The sequence below is a fragment of the Natator depressus genome, chromosome 10 (genome assembly GCF_965152275.1).
Source record: "Natator depressus isolate rNatDep1 chromosome 10, rNatDep2.hap1, whole genome shotgun sequence".
Taxonomy (NCBI): domain Eukaryota; kingdom Metazoa; phylum Chordata; order Testudines; family Cheloniidae; genus Natator; species Natator depressus.
This window is the reverse complement of record NC_134243.1, coordinates 61917310-61934698: the sequence shown is the minus strand read 5'-3', so window position 1 is coordinate 61934698 and position 17389 is coordinate 61917310. Positions and strand designations below refer to the sequence as shown.

At 41.1% G+C, this 17389-nt stretch overlaps 1 protein-coding gene across 4 annotated transcripts in view; it reads left to right on the top strand.

Annotated features, from left to right (window-relative positions):
• SCG3 (secretogranin III) overlaps positions 1 to 17389 on the top strand; it is a 40168-nt gene continuing 22779 nt past the window's right edge. The window contains exons 1-8 of one of the 4 annotated variants that reach the window (XM_074966345.1): positions 1 to 590; positions 1261 to 1313; positions 1925 to 1970; positions 2063 to 2272; positions 3545 to 3687; positions 4755 to 4916; positions 5254 to 5440; positions 11305 to 11418. In XM_074966345.1, coding sequence (XP_074822446.1) covers positions 503 to 590; positions 1261 to 1313; positions 1925 to 1970; positions 2063 to 2272; positions 3545 to 3687; positions 4755 to 4916; positions 5254 to 5440; positions 11305 to 11418 — 1003 coding nt within the window. In that variant the 5' untranslated portion in view covers positions 1 to 502. The remainder of the gene's footprint in view (positions 591 to 1260; positions 1314 to 1924; positions 1971 to 2062; positions 2273 to 3544; positions 3688 to 4754; positions 4917 to 5253; positions 5441 to 11304; positions 11419 to 17389) is intronic. The other 3 variants (XM_074966342.1, XM_074966344.1, XM_074966346.1) reach the window with 3 other exon arrangements.

The window sequence follows — 17389 nt, the reverse complement described above, 5'->3', positions numbered from 1 at the left end:
TTTGCATTGGAAAGGGAGCTCATTAGTACGGCGGCAGCAGCGCCGCCCCAGCCCTGGCCCGGAGAGCTCCAGCCAGCGGGGTTAGCCAGTGCAGTGGAGCCAGGTGGTGCACGCATGCTCCTCCATCTGCAATCCCCCCTCCTCCCGCCTCGTCTCCTCCCACTCCTGTCCCGAGCCATCAAGAGGGACCAGCTCATCCATTTCTGCCAGGGAAGGGAACAAGGGGCTGAACAATACGGCACCACGCCCTAGCCCTCAATCCAGCCGGCGGCTTCTAGCCGCGGCAGCTCCTGGGCCTTCAGCACCACGAGGCTCGGACAGCTCCCTGCGCCTCCGCCGCAGGCTGGTGCGGGGCTCGGCGCTGCGGGCTGGGGCTCAGGTTACACACAAAGCCGGCTTGTGCAAAGCAGGGCGCCTCCTCGTTCCTCAGTCCAGCGAGCCCGCCTCCCTGCGAGCTCTGCAGCCAGCCGCGCCTCTAGCAGCTACCCCGAAGGCCACAAGGATGGTTTTCAACTGGGCGACGCTGGTTCAGGTCCTGGCGCTGATCGTGAGCCAGGTTCACGGCTTCCCTAAGCCCGAGAGCAGCAGAGGTAAGTCATGACCTCATTATCCCTTTGCACCGAGATGGGGAAACTTTTCCATGGAATCAATGAGGAAGAGTTACAACTTTGCTCTCCCTTGGCTAAACACGAGTAGATCCCAAGGAATCAACACACTGAACTGGAGGGGTGGGAGGGAGCATTTTAAACTGAAAATAGATTTAAAAAAATAGGTAGAGGGGTGGGGATCGGTTCTTAATTCACATTTTGTTCTTTTCCAAGGGCTGTTTTCTCTGTCCTGCAGTAGCTTTCAAGTCTTTGTCTCTTTCTCTGGTGGTGTTCTGGATGTCATAGATCTTTTAATCTCTTGATTATGCCAATCCCATTATGCTATTACTATTTTAGTCAAGCTCTTACACAAGTTTTTTTTAGTGTGTTTATTATTTTTCTGATCAGAGAGCATAAGGTTAGTCCAGTATGTAGCGCCTTCTCTTATAGGAGGAAAAAACAACTATTTCTTTTTTCCCCTAATTTAAATGTTTGGCTTATTCCCCCTTCTTTCCAGACGTACTGATTTTGTTTCACAAGGATTTATATTTGACATCAATTTTCAATGCATGTGTTCTTAGGAAAAAAAACTACAATTCATTTTTTAAATATTATGCTGCCTCTGTGTGCATAACACATACCATAACTGAATATATGTATTTATTTATTCTAGATAAAGGTATATACAACAGAGAATTAAGTGAAGAGAGACCATTGGAGGAACAGGTAGGTAAAAAGAAAAATTATCCAAATGCTCTTTGACATTTTAACTGTAGTAAATATAATTTTGTGAGCTTTCAGTTGTGAGACTGATGAGACTCTCAACAGCTGAACAGAAACTCTAAGAGTAAAATTAACATTGGAAGCCTTTGGTGAAATGTCTTAGAGTTCCAGTAATGCAGAAGTATTAATAATGAGCTAAAAGAAAGTTTTACTGGCCTAGATGCTAAAGTTGTGCCATTGGCTCCAACAGCACTACAAATCCTTTTGCACCCAAACTCTCACTGAAGTCAATGGGAGCTTGGGGTGAACAAGGAAAGCGGGATCAGCATCCATCTACGAATCTGCAGTATATTACAAGTTTCCACCAAGAGGCTCTTTAAGCCAAAGATACAATGTTACAAAAAACAAAAACCACCACAACCCACCAACAACCCTAAGAGCTTGATCATACTTAGGCAAACTTCCTAACTCCTGAATAAAGAGTGCAGGTCAGGCCCTATGGCTTTTCCAGAATAAAGTCTGATAAAATAAATTGTATTGTGTATAACTGAATAAAGAATGTATGATTACAATGTACTCATTGTTCCCATCTCGGATTTGTTCTCACACACCAGATTGCTGAAGCTGGGGCAGGCAAGATCAGGAAAACACTCCCTACAGGTAAAACATGTCCCCTAATAATTATATTAATCTACATAGTAAAATATTGTGAGGGTTAGACTATATGACATGTGTGTTCATAAATTTTCCAGAAAATAAGCCAGAGTTCAGAAATTATTCCTTTACTGATGACTTGAACCTGCTAAAGTCAGTAACAGGAAAAGAGAGGAATGAAAAGGAGAGGGAATCAATCCTACATGATCATCAACAACCGGCCCCTGATGATGCAGACTCCACCAAGAACCGCAGGCTGGTAGATGACTATGACTCCACTAAAAGTGGACTGGATTATAAATTTCAAGGTATTTCATAACCTTTTCAGTAACATCTAGCTTTGATTTTTCATGCAAGTTACTGCAGTTATGGATCATACAAAATTACCTACCTAAAAATGCACAATACTCATCAGTGGCCTATAAATTTAAGTTATTGTCAATTTTTTTAGATATCTACCACATAGGAAGTGCAGCTTGACACAAAAGCACAAAGAATTTCACAATTATTGGCAAAAAGAAAAGGAGGACTCGTGGCACCTTAGAGACTAACAAATTTATTTGAGCATAAGCTTCTGTGAGCTACGGCTTAAATTTGTTAGTCTCTAAGGTGCCACAAGTCCTCCTTTTCTTTTTGCAGATACAGACTAACACGGCTGCTACTCTGAAACCTACAATTATTGGCAATTTTCACAGACAACTTGCATAGATTTGCTCCAAATGTGTAGTCTGCATAGTTTTAGAGCTTTCATATTCAGTGGCAGGGGTATCCTGATGGTGTTATACCTCAAAACCACTTTAAAAATAAAAACATAAATTTAAATTAGTAAAAAGAAAGTATGTATTAGTGATATAGAACTACCTACTTTGCATACCTGTTTATTTCAGATATTAAGTCTATTATTTAGCACATTAGTTATTTTTCACACAGTGGAGAAGGAAAAATGATTTAGGACCAGATTATGCCTGCTTTACTTGAAGGAGTAGTTCATTGACTTCAGTGGGTTAAGTCAGTCCTATGGGTAAGGTAAGCAGTATTTGGCTCAAGGTGATTTATATTTATACCAAAACCGACTGGTCATGGGTCAAAGCCTGCTCATCATATTCACTGTCGCATTGGCTTAGAATGGCATTATTTGCATAAGTAAGGATTGAACCTTTGATTTACTGAAATCCCAACAGGAAAAAACAACATGACCTGTTTTGTTCTACAAAGCCATATGATTAAAATAAAATACCAACAACGCAAGCATATACAGGAGCAATGGTATATCATTTTAAAGTACTTTTCTACAAACATCAATTGAATATATTTCCCTGTGCTTATTAGAAAGCTTCAGCCAGAGAAAGGCATTTTTCAGAAGAGGGTAAGCACTTGTCTGTTAAGATCATTGTATTGTTATTGATATAATGCTTTACAAAACACTGTGGCAAAGCATAACTGTAACCCTACTTCAACATTTGGAGAAAAGTGGATGTTTGTGTTGAAAGGAGAAAGCAACGTACAGATATTTTTTAAATGATAGCTAAATCAAATGAAAAAGAGATGTTCAGTAAATAGTTAAATTGTAATTCTTTTAGATGATCCAGATGGTCTTCATCAGTTAGATGGCACTCCCTTAACTGCTGAAGACATTGTCCAGAAGATTGCCACGAGAATTTATGAGGAAAATGATAGAGGAGTATTTGACAAAATTGTCTCAAAGCTTCTAAATCTGGGTCTAGTAAGTTTCCTGTTGTCATTTCATCTAGCTATTTTGTCAGTTTATTTTCCCTTACTTCTTTTTTTAATAGTTGGGCTGAATGCGGTGTCTGTGCAACTGAAAAGTTAATGACACTGGCTTGAATCAGGAAGCGTGTGAGTCAGGCTATAAGCAAGCTTCTCAATTCAATTGTGCCGTTGCACATCAATCTTATCCTGCAATAACCCTGCTATTCCAGTCCTGAGCTTTGCTATGAAAGATGCCAAGTTGTAAAATGGTTTTATGGTGTGTAAATAAAAGTCCACTGAGGACAAGAAGGAAAGCAGCATATTCATTTTTACTTCCATTTCACTTTTTGTTTTCATTGAATTCTTTTGTATTGTCAAGTGCCTTGTGATTTTTGTAAACGATGCTCCAAATGGTGTAAATCAGCATAGCTCCATTGACTTCAGTGACACCACAGTGATTTACACCAGCTGAGAATCTGGCGCAATAAGTGCTGCTGGTTGTTGTTGATTTATGGCATAAAATGGATTTGATTCTAGGTCTCCAGAGATGACGAGCTGGTGTTTTAACCTACTGCTCTACCCAGTCCTTATGTTTTAGTCTAATAGTACTATTATCTGTCCTATTAAACCTCCAGTTGCTGCATGCTGAACTCCCACCAATTTGAATGGGAGATCTGTGTGGAACAGTTGCAGGACTGAGTCCAGGCTCAAAAAATAGTTGTTAAGAAGTAACATAAAAGAACAAATGCATTTTAGTGGAGCTGTGGACAATTGACTTTATTTTCCATCTTTATGTAACTGTACTCTATCAGATATGTATTCTTTCTTAGTAGCATCTACATGCTACAATCAGCGCAGTGACCCATTGTGCTAGGCACTGTACTGATATATAGCAAAAGCCAGTCCTTTATTTCATGAGGGAAAATGTCTGTGTAGGTTTTTAACTTAATTTGGCTACATTCAGTCTTGAAGCAAGCTAGCTAAGTAACTAACTAACATAAGATCAGTTTATAAAGTTCAATTCTCAAATTACATATTAAATTTAAGAAAAAACAAATCCTATTATTAAATTATTAACAGATCACAGAGAGCCAGGCCTATACATTAGAGGATGAAGTGGCTGAGGTTTTACAGCAGTTAATTGCTAATGAAGCAAAAGATCGTGAGAAGGAGTCAGAAGATCTTGATTACCCTCCAAGCAGAACAGACAGTGATACAGAAGAAAAGCAGGAGGAAAAAATGGTAATTATTGTTAGCTAATTGTTTTGACTCACTTACCAAATAGTCTGAGAAGACCAATGCACTGTTCTGTGCTTCAGGGAATAATTAGTTCAATTTGGAAACGATAGAAAGATTTTTAAAGAAATGCCAGCAACTAGAAAATATGAGCAATGCATTACATAAAAGTTTATAACAAGATCCAAAATTGGAATAACCGAGTAACTCATTGACCTCCTTCTAATTACAGAAATGCTGGCTCTAGTTGAGACCCAGCATAAGAAAATGATGCTGTTTGTTGGTCTTTTAATGACATCATCCATATCCATGTACTTATATATTTTTTTATTTTTCAATGTTGTTTGTGGAGACACCAAACATTGCTGATCAAATTGGTGTTATGAATGGAGAAATTGATGATACTTTGGATAATACCTGGCCCTCCTCCAGTGTCTTGGAAAGAAGAAACGAGCTGCCTTCTGAGGATAATTTTGAGGACCTCCAGTATTTCCCAAACTTTTATGGACTACTAAAAAGTCTTAACTCAGGTGATCTCTATATTTTCTCTGTCATGTGTTTATAGAAATATTTAGTAAAAAAATCTGGGTGCAAAAGATTCTCCCATTTTCTTCCTCTCAGCCTGAAATCCCCTTCCCTCTAACTTCAAAGCCCCATATCTTAAGGACTTTCCTTAAGATGAGAAGGCTGAATGCAACTCCCTTTGGATCCCATCACCCTCACTTCTACATCAGCTAGAGAGACTGATGTGATGAACTTCATTCACCAGGTGCAAAGTATGCTACCTCTGCAGCCCCACCAGGCATGTGTTATGAGACCCAGGAGCCTTGAATTCGTATTCTGTTCATCTCCTCCCGCTAAGATGTAAGCTGAAAGAGATGGCAAGTTGTTTTACCCAGAGATATTTCCAGTAACACCCTTGTCTCCTAAGCTAAGGGAGATACAAAAAGTGAATCAGGCTACATTATCATCAACACAATGATCGTGCCGGTAAATTGGCCTTAACCTCCCCACCCTATTCACAAAACCACAGACTTTGTTAGACATTGCAGTGAAAGCCCTGAATCACTTCTTGCTATTCTGGAGTTAGGCATTATTCTGTCCCAGTTTATTATGAGCTAGATTGTGGCACCTAGCCACAGACACTGTCAGCACACACTCGGTCTCACGCCCACTCTTATTCCCCCCCAGCCAGCAACATTCTCTCTCTCTCCCCATCGTAGCCAGCGACCACTTACTCTGCAGATTCCTCTTTCTGCTGGAGTCTCGATCCTCTCCCAACCCATCTCCACAGGCAATGAGTGGGGAGCAGGAGCCAGAGGGGATTTTTCCCCCGGTCCATTCCAGAAGGCTTGGGTTCTTCTTTTTGTTCTCTTCCTCTGGGTAGCCTGAGGTGGTGGTTTTTCCTCTTTCCTCTCTATGCCTACAGAGCAGAGGGGGACCTGTGTGCCTCAGTAGGTTGTCAAGAACAAGGAACTGGGCACCAGCCCTTGCATATGTCTCTATATCTTCTTGTATCCCACCCTCCTCCCCTGCCAGCCTGCATCAAACCACGAGAGAGAAGATGCAATCACACCCTGCAGCTGTGTGTTGACTTACAGGCAGCAATGTAAAAACCTGCTCAGGCAGGGAAAGTGTTTCCACCTAGCCCTGCCTGACAGTGGACCTGATTCCTCACTGTGTACATTAGTGACAATTTGGCATGCGGAAGGCCATGCACATAACTGTGTGGGGGTGGATGAGTTTCATGCTGCTGAGGCAGAAATAGCAATGACTTGTTTGGTATGTAACTGTGATAGAATGGAGCAGAGAAGAATGAGGAGCAAAAGTAATGAGGAAAGTCATTTAGGGGGTACATATGGGCAAGAAAGTAGGATATATGGACACTGTTAAATTTAGCTCTAACTTTAGCTTCCATTTATCATGAAAATCGCTGGCTAAGAAGCAGGCCCTGAGATGGGCAGGATCCACCCCAACGCTGAATGTGCAGATACATCTTTCCAATATGTGAGCCATACCCTTGTGGCAATCCATAAACTTCTCTTGAGACACTTTGTCTCCCTTTGTGAGCCCATGGATCTGATATGAGTTTCCCATATACAAAGTGGCATTGCCATGTTCATATCTTTTTCTAAGACGTGCCTTTAAAGAATTATATTTTCTTCCAGTATTCTTCATTGGACAGTCCTGAGACACATGCTGCTTTGTCCCTGCACCTTACAAGCATTGACAGAAAAGATTAGAATCCTTGAGTCCAAGCCTGTGAAGTTCTCCAGGGGTCCAGTAAATTTTTTGCCAGAGTATTAAAATTTATTAATTTCATGGCAACCCCTGGCTACTCTATAGCATAAGGAACAGATGTTATTCCAAGCCTTTTTTAAAAAGTCATTAATTCTTGCTCCCGAAAAATAATTTCCCATCACAAGGAGTTTTGACCTCAAGGTCTGCTATCCAGTTGTAGGTATAAGATGTTCATTATGATTGCTGGAGGATAAGACCACTTGTAAATTAGATTCTTGAACATTTCAGACAATGTACAATTAACCCTGGGTGCAGCTTTCAGCTGATTGTACCTGGACAACTCTCTGGCCTCCAGATTGGTTTTTATCTTGTAGTTCTTGGAAGGGTATACATTTCTGGTGCAAGAATAAATTTTCTACTACAATTTCTGTACATATCTGGATGTTATTTTTATCCTGGATACATTTTCTTGTTAAGCATTTCGGGGATTTCAAAGGCTAGTTTTTTTGGTTTTAAATCTCTCACATTGTATCAAGTGTCAGGATCTCATGTTTTTCTCACATCCCAACTTTACTCACAATGGAAAATCTTCATCCAACTACCTGTGCTTGATGGACTAAAATTTGGGGTCTGCTTCAAAGCCTGGGTGTCTTTCTATTAGCTTCAATCAACTTTGCATCAGACCTTTAATCCCTGATCTCCTAGTCTTGTCTTGAAAAAAAAATGAGGCTTTTTTTATCCTGAGCCTTTATTACTCAAAGGAAGATTGAGAAAGATGTTTCTAATTGCTGGAAACATGAAGCTGGGATATCTAAGGCAGCGTTTGGAACAGATACTGTAGTTTTGGAGATATAATTATTTACTAGTGCTTGTTCTACTGCAAAAACAGAGGGCTAACACAGCATGGGATTTAAGGTCTTTCCTTATGTTCTGGATTACTGAGTCAAAATTGCTCCTGTCTATGTTAGGAAAAGTCCTGATGACTTCTGAATAACTATATCTTACGCTGTACAACACAAGAGGACTAGCAACAAGCCAATGCAACAACAGATAGGGGAGTACTTCAGTTAACTCTCCACCTAATTGCACAATATGGTAATTCAAATAAAGGAAACTCCTTCTGTATCCCCTTCACCTCCTGCAGTCACATCAGGCTTTGAGAACAGTGGAACCGATGCAGTTTTGCTGCACAGTGGAAGTGTTTGCACCCCCTCTATATAGGGAAGCATGACTCAGCGGGATCTCCTGCACCTCAGTGCACAAAAGGGTTCTGGGAGCTAGTCCACCAGCCTAACTTCCACTGAGTGGGGGATGGCACAACAGCAGTGTAGATTGCTGAAGTCCAGAGGCTGCAATAATAACCTCATAATAACCTCAGAATGATTCCACTGCCACTCTCTCTAGCTGGGGGATGATTCCTCTTGTCATCCGTCCTCCCCCTCCCCACCACCACCCTGCCTGCCCCAGTATCCCACACTGGGAATAGGATTTGCCCCGGAGATATTAAAAAGGGAATTTGGGGCGGGGGGGGGGGTGAGAGAGCGCTCTACAACAAAGCCTGCCCTTACTTCCATTAGGCTAACCCTGTTAGGTGGAGTAATCTCACCCTCTCAAGCCTTTTCTCTTCCAGTCACTATTTCCAGTCTCATGTTTTGGTTAACACTTGGATGAAGAGCCAGTAGTGTAGATCCCACCTCCATGGCCAGGCAGCTTCAATTTACAGCCATATTTCTGTGAGTTTATCCCCTTAGAAACATGCAGAAATTACTCGTTAGAGCAAGAAGCTTACTGCTTTTGTTTCTTTTTTTGGCTTCAGTTCTCTTTGGAGTATAATTAGGGCTGGGAAGTTAAATATAATGGACATGAGACCTGTAAAAGAACACCCCAGGACTGTGGAATATGTATTATTGAAACATCAAGCTCATTTTATGTATAAATTGAGACTTTATTGTGTAAGACTTGTTCAGCCCTCAGTTATCAGGACCTTCAGATTGTTTTTTAAATGGTATTATTGAGTTGTAGCATTGAGGGCACTGTAAATTAGGGTCCTAATCCTGCCAGTACAGGATTTCCTCTCCCATTAAAGCTGAAGTGTTTTAAATGATGCAGATCGCTTAAGACCCATGTATCCATGCTAAATCCAGATAAGAAAAATTCACTGGATGACATTTCCCTCTCAGCTGCCAAGCCAGTGTGTTAAGTTCCATCCAATCATTCACCATCAATCGTCAATGGAAGTGGAGTAGGCTATGTGGATTGTAATATTTATTTTAACGATATGTTTTTAATTCAAGTGAAGGATCCAGATGCTACTGCAATTATTGCCATGTATAAATGAATAAATAAACTCCATGCATCCTAGATCTTGGGCTTTTTTAAGGTCTGTTTAGTTAAAGAAAAAATCCCTGTAGTGTAGGTACGAAGACTAGTGATTCAAGTTCTAAATAATAAGCAGCCAGTTGATTTTACTGTCTTTGCTTGAGGGGAGAATGCAGGCATCACATTCTGTAGGAGTTTCAAGTAAAAGTACCAGTAAGTGAAAACATATTTATATCTACATTGACATCAGCTTTCAGAGCTACTCACTGAGGGTGAAATACAGAGGAGCATCCCTGTTTTGAGGACTTACATGGTATGTAAGTGTTGCATAGCTCTTATGCTACCCCTCTGCACAGGAGTGAATGTCACCATGAGAAAATAATGTAATTGTCATTGAAGACCAATCTTCTTGATGTGACTAAGTAAATAGACTTTAAAGTGGTAAAATATAGTTTTGCTTTCATGTAACCCACTCTGTGTCAGGCTGACAATTTAGGGCTCACTCTTCTGAGTCATATGTTTGGGGAGAGCAGAGGAGTAGTGCCCAAGCAGAGAGTCTCTGAGCTATCTTGCTAGTGCAGGGTAGGATATAATGCCAGTACTGTGATAGGTTCTTCGCAGATAAATAAGAAGATGGGGAGAGGTATGTGGTCCAGTGGCTAGGGAAGTGGACTGGCAGTCAGAAAACCTGGGTTCTAGTCCCAACTCTGTCCCTGGCCCGCTGGGTGACCATTGTCACTTTACCTCAGGGTACGTCTACAGTGAAGCTGAGAGTAAGCCTCCAAGGGCAGGTAGGTAGGTAGACTCAAGCTAGTACATTAAAGATAGCAGTGTGGACATGGCAGTTCTATCAGAGACCCAGGCTAGCACCCAAGATCACACGTGAGGGGGGTCAGGTGGGCTTGAGAGCCTGAGCTGCTGCCAAAGTCACATCCATACTTGCTATTTTTCGTGTGCTAGCTTGAGCCCTGCTAGCATGAGTCAGTCACTTCCTGCTGCAGTGTAAACATGCCCTTAGTTTCCTCATCTGTAAAATAGAGATAATGATACTTGCCCTCCTTTGTAAAGTGCTTTGAGATACACAGACAAAAAGCTCTATAGAAAAGCTAAGGCCAAGATTTTTAAAGGTACTGATGCACTGCTGGACTCAGCATCACCATGCCTAATTGATTGTCCCTAGGATTAGACTTCTAAGTGCCTAAATCCCTTTTGAAAGTGATATTTAGGTTCCTAAATCTGTTTGGCTTTGTGATGCTGAGCACAGCAACACCTAAATATATTTAAAAATCTAGGCCTAAGTGACAATCATTATTCTGAAGGTTGCAGCCAGGGACATATGCTCTGGGCTGCGGAGTCCATTGTGATTCCTGGTGAGAAGAGCCCATCCTTCCATATCAGATATTGGGGAGGCTCCCCTGCTGACAACCCCAAATGAAGTCATGGACTGTGCCCTACAGAACGAGTGAAATTGGGTAACGGAGCAACTGGCAGCTTCTGAGGGTGAATAACTCCTCAGAATAAGATGCAGCCCCTACAGCTTTGTAACTCAGGGGCTTTATAAAGTTGTTCTGGGTCGGCTACTGGGGAATAGATTTGGGCCTGACTAGATCTCTACAGTACTTTTTTCCGCAGCAGGCCATAACAGCTTTGAAGGAGCAGTTTTAGTTCATTACATAAGACATAGGACACCTCTCCTCTTCACTAAGCCATCTCAGCCTTTTCTTTTCATGACCAGGACATGTTTTTTATCCGTAAACTTGACAAAAAGTTTTCAGGACTGAATCTCTTGGCCATAGTTCTGACTCCTTATAGTTTGCTTTGTCGCTTAACACAGAGGAAGCAAAAGAAAAAGAAACCCTGATAACTATCATGAAGACACTGATTGATTTTGTGAAGATGATGGTTAAATATGGAACAATCACACCAGAAGAAGGTGTTTCGTATCTGGGTAAGAGCACATACTTTACTCTTTATAATAACGTTATTCATCCTAAATTCTTATAACACTAACAGTGATAATTATATTGTCATCCCACTTGATGCCAGTCTTATTTCAGGCATGATCACTCAGAATATTGAGGAATCACTTTTATGATCATTCTTCACAACAGTATTGAATTTCATATGTTTCACTGTTTTTGTCTTATGAAATGAAAGGTTATCAATCAAATGTAAATTTAGAGGCTAATTCACTGCAGTGTTACTCCATTTTGACACTGGTGTAACTCCATTGATTTCAGTGGCATTACACTGGTGATGAATCAGGCCCTTATATTTTCCCAAAAGAAATACTACATATTGGGACCTTTATTCTGCCACCCACAAACACCTATAGTAGAGTGGGCCTAACTCTGGGGACCTGGATCACGTAAATATCCCACCATCTGTCAAGTTTGCTGCCCTGTAACTTTGGGTCACAGCTCAGCCATAGGCTATGAGGCTGCTGGCTCCCAGAACCCCTTCATATCACTCTTGGCTATGCAAACTCCCTTTTCTTTGAGAGATCTTGGAATGATACAAACTCTCCCTCATAAACCTCCTCTTTTGGCATCACATACTCTTGTACATTAAGCATTCATAGCCATTCAAACTGAGCAGCCAGGGATGCAGGAGGAGGGCTCATCTACATGAGCTCTTCTCGACCCGTCACTTTCTCAACTATTCCTGGTCTGGTTTTGCATAATAAGTTTTTGACCTCTCAGCTAAATAAATCAGCCTGTCACAGAGCCAGGATCAGCAGTGACCTTTCATGGAGACCATAGCCTTGTATGACGTGGACAGTTGCAGATATCTGATTACTGGATCCTACTTTAATTGCATGGATTTGTTATCAATAACCTGGTCACAGACGGTACTGTAGCTCATAATGAAAATACACTGCATGATTATTTTTGTACTCTAAATAATGTAGTAAATCCCTGGACAAGTCTTGCACTCCATTCTAGTGGGCTGCTAAAAGCATCATATGTTCAGACAACATCTGTCAGTATTTGGTCCTTTACTGCACAGTCTCTGTATGTGTATTAAGGGTGCCACATACAATAAAGTGGTTGATATAAGTACTGTGGAGGTTTCACTATCGTCGTTGCAAATGGAGATAGTGTGGCCTGTATGCTTTTCACCTTAGTGTCATGTCAAAACATAATTGGCTCATTTTATCTCTAATCTAACTCCACTGAAGTCAATGGAGTTACACTGGGGACACATTTAGCCTATTAATATTTAGGACATTTGTTGAAATTGGCTTTTCTTTGGGTATATCAATACTTCAATCCTGGAAACAAATTGCCAGGATGACACAGTGGGGAAGAGGACAGGGATTAGGTTAAGAGTTTTTGGTGACAAAACATATTCTAGCAACTGATGTAGTCAGGTTATGCCTCGCAAACCTGTGATTTGTAGAGAGACAGAGAGAGAGAGATTTTTTTGTGCTCCATCAAAGCAATTTACTGTAATGGAAAAAGCTCTTTCCTAGGTCTCAAGTTGCTTCTGTGGTAATCTTTTTTTAGATTTACTGTTGACTGACTTGAGAAATGAGTTTAAATTTGACCTTCATAGATTGAGCAAATATTTTCAAGAGTTCAAGGATAGAAAACATATGAGAATATTAGCTTGGTATAGTGGCATAGTCAATGTTATACATCTAAACATTACAAAATGATTTAATATACATGTAAGTTCTGCCATATGTACAAGTGCTATTTAGTGACGTCTAGGTGCTACAGATATGGGCTCAATGTATAACACATACACAGTAAAAAATATAATTATTATAAATGTGTCAGAAGAAAAAATTGCCTTTATTAAAAAAAACACAGCTATTTAATTTCTCCCTCTGACCAGAATTAGTCGGCAGCATCAAATCCCATGTTGCTTGACAAAGGAGGAAATACTTAGAGTATCTGAGCAGATGGAACTATATTCTCACCCTGTTTTACTACACCATTAAGCTGCATAAATTACTTTTGCCTGTCTTATGACTGAAGCCATGTGGAAACTACATCCCTGAATTATATATTAAAAATAATAAATCATTTATTAAATCAAGTCATAAGCTTTTGTGTCTTCCATGGACATAGAGGCAGTGAGTTTAAATGCATCTACCAGTAACCACTGGTTTGGGATTTGAAACCACAGCATTATGTCATCATCACTATATCCCACTCCGGGGGAAAATTTCTTGCTGCAACAGTGAATGATGCTATTAGGTTTAGCCCTAAGTTGCACAGGATCTAGCTGAAGGATGGTGCTGGGGAAACACACACACGGAGAGAAAAACAAAATTGATAATTAAATATATAAAACCAATACATATTGAAAGTCTTGTAATGTAACTAATCCATAATGCAGAAGCCATACATCAAGAAACACTATATATGTAAAACCAGTGATGCACTTTAGCAGAAAGCACAAGTCTGGAAGCATTAAAGAGAAGCTAGAACAAACTGAGGTAAAATGTGCATTCATCCAAAACACATCATACTAGGCAACATCCCGCGATTGGCAGAATGCCAGCTATCCTCCCAACACACTCCACTTTTTAACTACTGATGCCACACTTTGGGGGGAAATTCTTCAGCAATGTGAAAGCCCTGCTGTATGTTTCCAGGGAGACTCTTCCCCTTTACAAATTCTTTCTGGGGAGTACCCCTGCCCTGTGGATGCTATTTTAGTAAAAATGTTTGCAGCCAAAAAAGAGTATAAAGGGTGTCAGGGTAAAAGGGACAACATGGATATAGGGTACAGTTTTATTGCCTGGGCTTAGAAAAATTCCAGAAAGCTTGCATACATTTCAAATATTAAACTCTGGTGTATGGGAGATCTATTTTCATTGGCTTGGGGAGTGGAGGGGAGCAGCAGAATTTCTGGAGCAGGGAGATCTAGGAATGTTAGTGACTTGGGGTGAAAATTCATGCAAGTGATGCACAGATGAAAGGGCAGACAGCTGTTCTCTACACTTCATGCCCCATAGCAACTAATAAATAATAAAGCAAATAGGCAGATGGTCTACATCCCTCTAACACACATTCCTCAAAATCCAATATTTAAAATGGCAGGTTGAGATTTTCAGTGCAGTCTATGAAATTTAGACATGTTGTCGGCCATTAAAGCTAATTGTAGATGTGTGTCTACTGTCCTCCAGACTGCTTTGAAAAATCTATCGGAGAGACTGAATCCAGGCAGTTTCTGAACAATGCAAAGGAGCATTCGAGCCCTTCAGAGTGGGGAAGTTGGGTTATTGTATGCTGAACAGGACACATAGTTCATTATATTTATACTTTGAAGATAAGGCTTCTACTTATTTAACAACTAGCTGATTCTGGATGTTCTACAAACAGTTTGAGACTGATCACTAAAGGCCCAAATCCTGCAAGGTGCCAAGTGCCTCCTTAGCGGTGCTGACAGGCCTAATCTCCTGTTCAAGTTAATGGCAAAACTACCATTGACTTCAGCAGGACAGGATCAAGGCCACATTGTACAGATCCTTGTGCAATGCACCATTTTAATATTGGAGTATGAACAACATATCACTTTCCTTCTGTAGCTTTCGTTCACTGTGCTGAGTAGAAGCATGATGGAGTTTCCCTTTGATCGCTTGTCTCTCCTATCTGAGGCATGTGTCTATAACGATGAGATAAATATATACAGGCTGAACAGCACAAAGAAAGGGATTTCTCTGTGTGCTGCGAGAGTCTCCTCTCCAGTGTGTTGCATGTGGGTTCCCCACCACCATATTATCACCCCAGCTGGTGATAATATGGTGGAAGGGTATCTCCATGTAGGTGAATCTTTTTTTTTTTTCAGGTGTTGAATTGCTCTTAATTTATCTGGAGCTAATCCAGAACTGCACTATGGTGCTTTATATCTGGTTGTGAGGCTAGGATTTCCTTCTTTCTGGTTGGGCAGATGAAGATGGGTGCAGGTTAATCTATCATCCCACTCTTCTATTGATGCTAAATGCATAAAGAAAATCATCTAGTTTTAATAAATATTTAGTGCGAAAGCCTCCCAGGATCCCAAACAAATAGCATGGCTCCCAAAGAGCTCCAGTTTATATAAATATGGTAATGAATTACTTAACACTTAACCTATACTCTTTAGAGAATAGGGGGTTACATTTTTCCTCTTGGCATTGCATTTTATGGGGGTAATATGGTAGCAATCTTATCCTTTGCCATCCCAATTCAATAAAATCTGCACTAGCACATGAACTTCTAACCCCATGTATCCCCCAAGTGTAGGTTATGTTGTGTAACATGCTGCCTTAATGTATCATATCCCTTCTAGTACAGGGGTTCTCAAACTGGGGGTCGTGACCCCCCAGGGGGCCCCGGGGTTATTACGTGGGGGGTCGCAAGCTGTCATCCTCCACCCCAAACCTCACTTCACCTCCAACATTTATAATAGTGTTAAATATTAAAAATGTGTTTTAATTTATATGGGGGGTCACACTCATAGGCTTGCTGTGTGAAAGGGGTCACCAGTACAAAAGTTTGAGAACCACTGCTCTAGTGGCTAGTGTACAGAAGATAATAGCCTACTATTGCAATCAGCTAATGGAGTTACTCCTTTAGCTCCAGTGAGAGAGACTTATGCTTTGGTGCTAGACGTCTTGTATTGTATCTTCAGTGATGACCTGGGTGGGTCAGTTTATTTTCAGTATCCAAATTAAGGTCTACATGCCCTGCTTTTGTACAGCATGGAAGGGAGCAAATTTGTAGAGAATCCACATAAAGTGGAATTTGGGGGCACGGTCTGCATGATGATAAGAAAAGGCATCTACATGGTATGTTTCCTCCCACCATATAGTCACTTGTGGCAACTTTGCACCAGGAATATAGATTGCCCATGATTAAAGGAGCCAGGTGGAGAGGGGAGGAGTCAGGGAACATGTTCCTCTGTGCAACAGTACCCTGAGCAGAAGTAACTCATGTTATGTTTTCCCAATCTAGACAGGGCCTTGATGGGTGGGAAATATCAGGCTGCTCCAAGTAGCATGGATAAAAGCTTGGAGACAGAGGAGGGAAAGGGGACAAAGGCAGAATCAGAGAGAGAGACCGGGCAGAGTGTGGGGCACAAAGGGGAGAATAGGAGGAAACAAGGATTCATGTGTAGGCAGATTGCCCCGTCTGTAATTCCGTAGGTATATAAATGGGAGGATTTGGCCGTTATTACCCAGGATGACTGGTTGGGTTTTGAGCAAGTACCGTCTCATCGGCATCCTAAGTAGCTACTGAAGTGTGAAGGGGAATAGCGAAACATGACAAGGAGGAGAGATGAAAGCAGAGCAGTGAGAAGGAAAACACGTTTAAGTGTTCTGTGGATTTGCTGTCTCTGATGGATTTCCCTCTTAACCTGCTCTGAGTAAAGCAATTAGCATGTTGTGGTTAGAGGTGATGCAGCAGTGGCACATATAGAGAGCTGTAACATGCCGGACACAGAACCAAAAGCAGGCCAATTCTGAGGAAAAGTAGACATGGCTTCATCTCTTCAATATTTATAGTATTTGAGTCAGAACCACCTCCTTACTTCAAATCTGAGCCAGAGCCACCTCTTTCACACCTCCTTCCTTCAGCTCTGACTCACTGTCAGATTCTCTCACCCCTTCCACAACTGAGTAGGAGATTATTTTGGTTGGAACTGGACATGAACAGATGTCTCTGTGCATGTCCCCTTCGCCTTGTCATTTGTTTCTCATGGGCTATTCAGAGAAGGATTCTAAATGACATGACATACCAGCAGGGGTAGGTGGTTCATAGGTGGGCACACACCCTCTGTATGAGGGTGGACATACCTGGAGTTTTTAAAACTAGTTTGTCCTTTCTCTAAAGATATTACTCATAATACAATTTTACTGTAACACTATATTGGAGCCAAATTGTACCTCTAAAGGAAATCCCACCAGGAGGGGAAAGAAG